General features: G+C 49.0%; 2 protein-coding genes across 2 annotated transcripts; both read left to right on the forward strand.

Annotated features, from left to right (window-relative positions):
• Positions 1-2,638: 2,638 nt before the first annotated feature.
• LACBIDRAFT_321939 (uncharacterized protein) lies at positions 2,639-3,175 on the forward strand (the record flags this gene model as incomplete). Its single annotated transcript, XM_001874655.1, has 2 exons — positions 2,639-2,660; positions 2,826-3,175. 2 exons carry the CDS (start codon positions 2,639-2,641, stop codon positions 3,173-3,175), a joined length of 372 nt encoding a protein of 123 aa, XP_001874690.1.
• A 3,081-nt stretch (positions 3,176-6,256) lies between these two features.
• Positions 6,257-7,912, forward strand: LACBIDRAFT_321940 (uncharacterized protein; the record flags this gene model as incomplete). The annotated part of the gene is given in 9 exon segments (XM_001874656.1): positions 6,257-6,328; positions 6,352-6,411; positions 6,558-6,625; positions 6,730-6,849; positions 7,139-7,178; positions 7,223-7,243; positions 7,263-7,364; positions 7,433-7,489; positions 7,796-7,912. The coding sequence occupies 9 exon segments, from the start codon at positions 6,257-6,259 to the stop codon at positions 7,910-7,912; spliced, it is 657 nt and encodes a 218-aa protein (XP_001874691.1).
• Positions 7,913-10,091: the final 2,179 nt, after the last annotated feature.

Genomic DNA, 10,091 nt, shown 5'->3' on the forward strand with positions numbered 1-10,091 from the left:
TTGCCATCTGCTGGAGAAAGTGTAATGAACCAGGAGGGAGCACCAATGTATGATATAAGTGACCAGACTTCATTTCGCATGTACTTCTTTGATGTTGTTGAACCTTGCACGTGACCTCCAACAGAATCCAGATCCTTTAACAATTGAAAGCATTCTTTTTCTTGCTCAGTTTCTGGTTTTACTCGTTCACCTGAAGCAAGTCTTTTGTTTATGCTAGATATAACTTGCATATCAAGGTTAAGCAAGCGTTCAGTTACTGAATCAAATGAGGACTTTTTGGTTGTAAGATAACCTCCAGTCATACTTTGTTGTATTTGTTCATGATTGAATGCAATAAGTGGAAAATGTGGATCCATTTGGAATCGCTTATCATGATACATTAACAGTAAACACTTGTGGGCCATAGTAGATATGTTATAGGGTATCATATCATTTTCGATACCTCCAAGGCCATAAGGAAATAGCCATGGTAGCATAGCAGGAAATAGTTGAGGGTTATTATAAATGGAGTTGGGTTGTTGTGAATGGCCCAGTACTTTACAGTGCCCCACCCATTCCTGCAGGAATCCACAGGAATCCACAGGAATCCTCAGGATTCCTCAGGAATGGGACAGGATTCCTCAGGAGTCCTCAGGAATGGGACAGGATTCCTCAGGAGTCCTCAGGAATCCTCAAGAATCCTCAGGAATCCACAGGAATGGGACCAGAATACAACAGATACAACACCTTCTCTTTGTGCTAGATACATTTACACTTCTTCACACTGACTTAAAGGATATCAACACTTTCTTATAAAATTTATATATTAAAATTCAAATATACATCTAATTTACTATTTTCTAAGTTAAATGAAGGGGCAGGAAGAAAGGGGGGGAGGGGGAGAGGAAGGAAGGAAGGAAGGGAGGGACAGGGAGTGGTGTGGGGCTGTCATCAGGATAAGGAAGGGATGGAGGGAGGGAGGAAGGGGGGAGGGAGGAAGGGGGGAGGAAGGAAGGGAGGAGGAAGGAAGGGAGGAGGAAGGGGGGAGGAAGGAAGGAAGGAAGTGAGGGACAGGGAGTGGTGTGGGGCTGTGATCAGCATAAGAAAGGGGGAGGAAGGGAGGGAGGAGGGACAGGCAATGGTGTGGGGCAGGCCCTGGGGAGGGAGTGGTGGGAGGGGGACTGAAGGAGGGGGGAGAGAGTGGTGGGGACTGATAAAGGGGGAGGGGGTGGTGCTGGGCCTCGTCGTCCATCGTTGTCATCGTCGTTTTGTTGTCGTCGCGTTGTTGTCGTCGCGTTGTTGTCGTCGTTTTGTCATCGTCGCGTTGTCGTCGTCGCGTGTCGTCGTTTGGACGTGGACGTCGTCGTTGTCACGTCGTTGTCGTTGTCGTGGTCATTGGTGGGGTGCTGCTCGCCGTTTGTTGATCGTGGTGGTGGTGGGCACTCCTGGGTGGCAGTGGGCGCTGGTCGGCGTTGTTTGAGGGTGCTGGTGGGTGCGTGGTGTGTTGTTCGTGGCTGGCTGGTGTGGTGGTCGTGGTTGGAGCCATCGTTGGTGCCGTGGGGCCTCGTTTGGTTGGTGACGTGGCATCGCGGCGTTCGCGTGGTGGGCGCTCGTGGATAGTGGTGGGCGCTGGTCGCCGTTGGTTGATGGAGGTGCTCGTGGATGGTGGTCGGCGCTCGTGGATGGTGCTGGCGCCACGTCGTTGTCGTTGTCGTTGTCCGTTTCGTTGCCACGTCGCTGGCCGTGGTCGTCGCCGTTTGTTGCTGGGGTGGTCGTGGCCGTTGTTGGTCGTGTGGCGTTGTCGTCGTTGTCGCTGTTGTCAATGTGGTTGGTGGTGGGTGGAAAGGAAAGGGTATTGCATTTGTTTGGTAACGTTGCCGTTGTTTGGTAACAGAAGTAAAATAAACAAACAAAGGACCGGATTCCGTTCCATTCCGTTCCTGTCAGTCCTGCGGAACATTCCGGTGTCAATTCCGGAATGCCCAAATTCCGCCGGAATGGTAAGGCACCGGAATGACAAAAATAGCAGGCCTCCCTGCCAAATTTCATTCCTCCGGAATCCACCGGAATCCGCAGGAATGACCGGATTCCTGCAGGAATTAGGGGGGCACTGATAAGACCTCAAATTGAGCGCCAGGACTTCTTCTCGAACGTCCAGAATTTTAGCAGCCGCCATCCCTGCTGGTGGGTGTCTCGTACCCCCAAACTTCTGGAAAATAAGGTTGTCTACACCAGAAGGAGAATACTGGCAGCTCTGGGTACTGAGTACGCTCGTCGACTACCACCCATTCATTGGGATTGAACCTAAGTTGTTGAAGGTTAACGTTAAGCGCCACTTAATGAGCGAATTTTCTTTCGTTGAAAAGCGTACTGGGATGGAATGAATCAAAGGGAATTTGGCCAGGCGAAACATTGCCGACTTGTAAATGATAAAGGAAAGGACAATAATCAAGGGTAAAACTATTCAGAAACCCCCCTTTCTAGTAGAAACCCTGTTTCTAGCATAACCTTATCCAGAAACCCTCTATAGTCAGACCGAAAATTTGATGGGTTCGCTGTCCACGGCGTTATGTGATGTCACACGTGTACACTTCACAACTGCCGCGCCCACCACCCTGGTATCTCTACCTCAACGTCCTCAACCCACTCTACATGAGAAATGCCTCGTGATAACATTCAGGGTACGTGCCTTCATCACTATCATCATCTCATCTATTCAACGACCACCATAGGTAGAACAGAACCCGAACGAACGGTGGACAAGAGGATCTAATGGATTGGGGCTGAAGCGCACAAGCTCCGAGACTTGCAACCCACTGGCGAATGATCCGAGGAGTTGCTGGCAGGTATTTTCCAAGCTCGTCAAGCAATCCAGGATGATGTCGAGCAAAATCAATGCAGGACCGCCGACCTGTGTATCGCTGTTCGTCGTCTTGCTCGCCGTGGAGGTGTGAAGGGTATCGCTGGTCTCATCTTTGAGGCGACGCGTGGCATCATTAGAATATTCATTGAAAAGTGGGTCATCTTGCTTGTCTTCCTCGTGTCTCTGACCATTCACTCCAAGGTTATTCACGTGTCAGTAACATACACAGAGCGCGCTGAGTGGGAGAATTGGGGAACACGTATGACATACGGATACTCATTGGCGTCAAGGTTGAAGACCCCTTCCATTCGGTCTCAAGTCCCAAATATTTGATAATGTTGTATCACTCATATCCTTGAACAACGTATATGCCCCGCTCTGGACTCTGAGGACCTCTTACAATGCATGGCCAGCTCCTTCCTGCCCGCTGTGTCGCAGAGTTCCACCACAAGACCTTGGGTCACGACAACTCCCGCAAAATGCTAAAAACGCGCAGTCGAGCTGTTGAAGCACGGCTTCCTCAACTGTTCAATCAAGTTGAGTCTCTCTGGGCCTGACTTGAGCCTGACAGATAGCCTTCGTTTGCCACACAACATTTGTTATCATTGACCAATGGTGTAGCGTCAGACATTCGTTCTCGTTGTCACATTCGGCTCATGTCCTCTATGATAACCTCATGAGGAATCCACGACCAGTAGATTCCCTCCGGGAGCGAGTTAACACTGAACACTAGTTGACTACGTAATAGCCGCGGCCGGTGACCATCACTGGTCACCGAGAACTCAATTTGACCATATGCCAGGGGTTTCTCAAACCACCCTCGGAAACCCTGGTTTCTACCAGAAAGGGGGGTTTCTGAATAGTTTTACCCAATAATCAACACTTTGATTGGCGAGCACGCGCAATACCTTCTTGCTGAAATTCCACGTTCACGGCGAAGAAGGCATCGTTTGGACCTATGGTGGTAGTGAACAGGTAAACGTTCTAGACAACTCAATCAAGCAAACATTACGACTCAATTCTCCTTATCATCCACTCCTCAAGTTCGTCTAACATCATGGCCTTGAGTTGCACCACAAACAGCTTTGTGACAGAGGTATGCCTCTCCAAGTTTGGACTTCTTTCTTACAATGTAAAATTGCTACCCTCAGTGACAGAAGCGCATGATGATCAAGTCCTGCTAAAGGCGGCCACCACTCTGGAAACACATACTTACAAGTCTTCGTACACAGCCAGTACCGTGACGTCGGTGTAAACCACAACTCATTGAAGCACTATGCAACACCCCCCACATAAACCCACCATAATCGCATGGCTTCGACTCTCCTTTGTACTCGCCCCTTGAGATGCCAATACCGCCATCCCAGTTTACATGGCCGAACTAGTGCCAGTCATAATATGGGAATCAAATTGAAGCACCCTCGTCGAGAATTCAGTGAGGTTTCAACCGCCCCTCCTTCGACACCATGCAGTTGTTCAAGGAAGTTGGCTGCACACAGTGATGCCGGTGTAGAGGGAGAGCCTAGCACGCGACCTCGATTTTTTCAGCCAAAGCCGCATGAGGACATAGCCCATCTTGGGCCAAATCATGCAGAGTGACGACCAGGGACCGAAAATAGGGAATGCAAGAAGACACATGGCTGAGGGACTCCTGTCCCGGCCCTTCCAATCATCCAAAGTTTTCCTTCCACCTCAATCCCCCATTCCACTTGCATTCCCGCGTCTTCCACCTCAACTGCCTCTCCCCCTACTTCAAATCCTATTAACCCTTCATCCCTACCCTCACCCAAACTTCCAACCACGCCTCGGACAACATGAACTCTGCCTCGTCATTTCTGCTTCATCGCCATGCCAAGTCCTTCCTCCACTGTTAGAATCGACGTGTTCGATGCTGGGTAGGCGAACCGAGTGCCTGAGGATGTTGTGCTTGATTCTAGGTTTCCAGTGAGGAGATTTCTATGGACCTGATTGACGTGAAAGGAAGTTGAGATTCAAAGGGTTGACCTTGGGACTCAACCTCTACTCCACACAATGTGCATATAATCACTCGGAATTGGGTATCATCGTTTCATTGTGCTTCTCAAGCCCGATCTCGGATGGCAGATGCGAAGGAGAGGGAGGAATGTTGATGCGGACCATGTTCGTCCGTTGAACCGTTGCAGGAGTGTATCGTGCATGGTATGGGCGTTGTTCCCCCTTTGGACTCTTCGACGTCGACTTCCTCTTCGACGGTGCCATTCGCTCTTGCTACGGTGAATTCGCCTTCAAACCGGCCTTGTCCAATTCGTCTTCAACCGCCCCCCCCCACTTCGGATTCTGAACAAGGGAAAGTAGCATCGCAGACTGTGCCCACAAAGCAGCCACCAGCAGCTCCATCTACCTCTCCACCATCTCTGAATACGACCTATATTGGCACTACGTCCTGGGCCTCGTCTGCGAAGGCCTCTTTCGCATCTTCTCAGCCTCGATGAGGAAGGCCCCAGCTCCTACTCTCAAACTCCATGGGCCTCCATGACTTCTGTGAAGATGTCGATCAGCAACGGTATTTCTGGCCCCGGGAGATTTTTGGGAAATAGTATGGGTTCAAAGAGATAAAGGACCTTTAAGAGCCTGTGGCTTTGTAGACAGCGACGTCGGTGCAGAGTGGGGTAGCCTCAAGTTTGTGGAGATTTCGATCTTGCGCCCTTCACGATGAGTTGTTTCTTGTGCTTCACGCCTTTTCTGAAGCTGACTGTTCTTGCCGTTAAGGACATTGTGGTGTTCACCACCATCTGACTTCTTGACCACTAGGCGGGACATAGACTTCCCTCAAAAAAGTTGGCCCTCGGCTCAAATGGCTAGTATGAAAGTGGTGTCCTGTAAGGTCTTACGGTTTTACGGAAACTTCTTGATCTGATTATGAATCGAAAAGTGAAATTGTGCATCATCGAGGCCGCCAGCAAAGCACTCTTCGTCCAGAGTGACAATGTTTGTGGGGGCCCAGGATCAAAACCGAGCGCCCTTCCTGTATTCCAAGACACATTGGGAATAGCAGGTTGCTGCCCAGTGTGGAACTGATAGTATACGCGAAGGAAGCAGGCATTCCCTTCCCACAAGCCGTGGCTGCAACTTGTTACGTGCTAGGCACTGCCAGCCTGGTGCTTATACAAACTAGCATCTTCACTCTGTGCGCGCTTCTTGCCAGTTTTTCTCGACCTTTTTGCCTCGTACGAAACTGATCATTCTGAATTCAAAGAAAATCGTCCCCCACTTCAACTCTCACGCACTCCCTGATAATCAGTCGCGATAGATCTTCACCCCAGAAGGGTTGTACAACTCGACGCCCATGATCGGCTTAAATTGCGGAATCGTCGTACGTAAGGGCCAACGCCCTTTGAAGTGTTTCACCAAAGTCCAATAAGAGGGGGCAAACTCATGCATCTCATCACTGTCATAGATTACAAGCAGGACATCGACAAGGTGGCTCTGTTATATCTGTTCTCACTTGTCTGTATGCTTACCAACAACAGACTCAAGATTACGACAACGGTCACGACGCCCAATGGTCCGGAGTTCAACATGCTGAGATGGTAAGCCCTCATCGATGGGAGGTCTTCATATCTGATTTATCAATCAGTAACCTTTCAGGGCTTCCAGAAAAGCGCTCCTCACTGTTCAAGACGGACTGACCGACCCAGTTCCCCCAAGGGTTTCTCATTGGCGACTCCAAATCCAGTGCCCAGGACTACGTAGACGTGCGGTGCTGTTTAGCGCGGAACGGAAGAAGTTGGTCTGTGCGGTTAGGTGGGTCGAGTGTGATGCATGAACTATGTATACTTATCTTGGGTTTTCTATCAGGGCAACGGGAAACGACAGAATGGAAGGTCGATTTGACGCAACCACACCAGCTACAAACCCTTGTCTGAGACTGGTTGGAAGGACTACACCAGCCATGACGTCGGCAAACTGGAACTACAAAACCTTCGCATTCAGGACCTGACTTGGATGGAAGAGTCGAAATCGCAGTGGTACGTTGTCTATGCCTACATCGTGTTTCCCTAAACCCTTCCTGCACAGATCGGCCCTACAATCCCTGCCACTCCACAGGAAGGTCGTTGTGAATGGTAGTCATTCTCGTTTGCGACTATCTCTATTACAACTTGCGTAATTACTGATTCCTATTCTAGAACACAGGGAAAAGACGACTCGATTGGTTTTCAGCGTTTTAACGAGCCGCGCCACCTCGACTCCTTAAAACCCAGGAATAGCAGTCGCCAGCTCTGTCCGAATTGACGTCCGTTCGAGTTTGGATCGCAGGGGTATTCCTAGTGCGGTGCTTCGAACGTGTGGAAGTTGGGTTATGAAGCAAAGCGTCATCTGATGCTCACCGTCGCTCTTCAGCGGTGCAAATGCTCTTTGGCTGTGGGTACGCTGAACGCAGGGCAAAGCCGTTAACCGTACACTAACAAAGTCTGGTAGAGGACTTGCTGGCCCAGGTGGTAGCAACCCCATCCATCTAAGCAGAACTGGAGAGGAAAGGCAAGTAAATATTCACTTCTTGGTGTTGTAGTTCGGATATCTCTCTGTAGCTAGCTTGCTGTTGGACGGTAGAACGGCTGGCTAGCCATGACGACAATGAAGAAAAGGGCCAACTTCGGTACGGACAACGTGAGTTGTGTCATTCGATGCGGGTGCACGTTCTTACAGGCTTTGATGTAGACTTGTCCCCTGATGGTGGGGAGCATACTCAAGATCGGAGGTACATCTTCAAGCAACGAGTGAACGTGGAAACGTACACGGACGAATGAGTAGGGGGTGTGAGAAGGGAAGATGGGGTGAAGAGCGAAAGGATGGCTGTGGCGATTCTTGGCTGAGACAGGGACTTCATCGGCAAAATGGGGTGGTACATCACGATAGAATTGTAGCTGATAATCGTACCAAGTAGGCTTTAATTTCGTACTGCCCATGTTACAGCCACTTCTTCAACCTTCTAGTCTTTCAGTTACCGTAGTTCGAGTCCTCTGCGTGGTCAATGAGGGAAAATGGCGTCGTGGAAAGAAGCCCGCTGCTGAGGAGACTTGTCTGTGCTAAGTGGCGAACTCATGCCACTGCTGGAGCTCAAATGGCGACTCGAAGGGGCATTCACCTGGACTGTAACAAAACTTCAGGGAAAGTTAACCTGGAGTTTGTACTCACCCTCTCCCTCGCCGTTTGGTTGATGTTCAGGCCTCAGGTCTGGCAACAAACTTGCGCGCTTTCACGATCGTCGTGGGCAGATTTGAAAAGCTCGGTTGGGGAGCCAATGTGAAGTAGAACTACTGACATCATGCGCCGTTGTGTTCAGTTGTACATAGTTGTTTGTTTTTCGTATATACAAAGGGAACCCTACTTTAGGGTTACCTATCTTTTGAATCCATTACCACTTGCATCGTATGTTCGCGCGCTAGCGTCTCACGTCCACACAAGCCTGCTAGGCTTGTGTACCTTACCAACAACATGTCCGGCCGGCTGAGCACCCTGTAACTGCTCACTTGCCGGGATAAGCGCTGACACGTTGTCAGCCACCCACGACTTCTCCTCACGACCAACTACGCGAGGAGTTCACGAACACCATTTCACAATGGTGGGGGCACCGCGGACTTCACCAAAGCGTAGTGAAGTCCGCTATTCGAAGGATTAGGAGAAGTGTGGAAGGAGGGAAGATGGAGAAACGGGAGGAAGGGGCTCAATAGGGAAGGCTGCAGCTCGCGTTACCGCGGCGGGTCTTTCATGAACAATCAAGCATCCTCCCTAACGACTCCATCTCAAATTCTCGAATCGCTGCTCGCGCTACCGCGGCGGGTTCGAGATCTCGATTGAAGATTGACCATCGAGAAAGGACGATAGATAGTGGAGAGGAGGGACGAGGAATGGGTATACAGGGAGAATCCAAGGTGAAACGTACCTCCGCAGCTCGCAGTGATACGGATGAAACCATTTCACCCGTATAAAATTCGATTTCAACGATTTTACCGATAAAGGTCGTCTCTAATAAATACACTACATACAATTGCAATGATACAAAGAGTCGATGCGCATACCCGGCGCAGTTGACTAAAAATGCAAATGCGTGGAATCTGAAAATAGGACAAAGGCTTTGGAACTGGCAGCAGTACGCGTCGTGACATTATACTTGGATCCCATCTAAGATTCACCTACCATGAAATAGAGCACGGAGAGGTTCTAGAGTAAACACCCAATGCAGGGAGAAGAATTGCATTACTACTCAAGGGTTTAGAAACACATAATGGATTTATTGTGAAAACTCGTGCTTATACAAGAAATACAGAAAAGACGACATAGACGCCTAAATGGCATGTCTGAAACATGGAAAGACTAAACTACACCTAGGTAGTAGACGTATGAAGACTTAGAGTGGCTCTACAGTGTGAACGAAGCCAGCGTACTTGGGAGTCAACTTGCTTGGAGACTTTTGAATAAGAGGTTTTAAGGACACAGTATCATTTTAGACGAGACAGCGTACTCGTACCCTTGGTTTTGGAGCGTAGTGACATAATAAAAACTCACGGGAGTCATAAAAGTCAATTAAAGTCGTGTTTTGTGTTAATAAAAGAAACTGTGATCAAAGAACTTTGCATTTAAGAGACCAAGTTCCCAGAAAGATATACTTTGTTCTATTGAACTATTCTAAACCACACCTTATAATAAAAACCCAATTTTGAACGAAAACTCTTGAGACTTAAACCTAAGAAGACAAAAGTGGTATTTCTTAATACCAAAGGCCCTCGAACTCTTGCACCGAGATTGTGATAGTGTGTGTGTGTGTGTGTGAGTGAGTGTTAGGTGTTTAGGGTTTTCCCCCGACGCGCTTGATCCTTGTTTGCGTGTTTCGCACTTTCACGTTCATCCCCGTGCAAAGCGTATCATCTGGAGCCCACCGCGAGGGTCTCCTTTTGTTTTTGATAAAGCAAAGACTTGAAAGTTTAGTGATCTACTGGATCATTCTATTTGAACGAAAGTTTGAATTAAAAACCGCTAGCGTTTGAAGCAATTTAAATACTAGTGCAGAGCCGTTCACCACGGCACCAAAAATCAGACAAACAGCGAATTCTATTAGAGCAGGGGAATCGTCAGGTTTACCACCTCCACCTAAACGAAAAGCTAAGCAACCTGCAACAGCAGTAGAGCAAAGGTTTCCGTTAAGAACAGAGACAGTATCCCAACCACCTCCTCGCGTGACTCGTAGAAAAACTGTTAGGGCATCTGATAT

Source organism: Laccaria bicolor, genomic scaffold, assembly GCF_000143565.1.
Source record: "Laccaria bicolor S238N-H82 LACBIscaffold_2 genomic scaffold, whole genome shotgun sequence".
NCBI lineage: Eukaryota > Fungi > Basidiomycota > Agaricomycetes > Agaricales > Hydnangiaceae > Laccaria > Laccaria bicolor.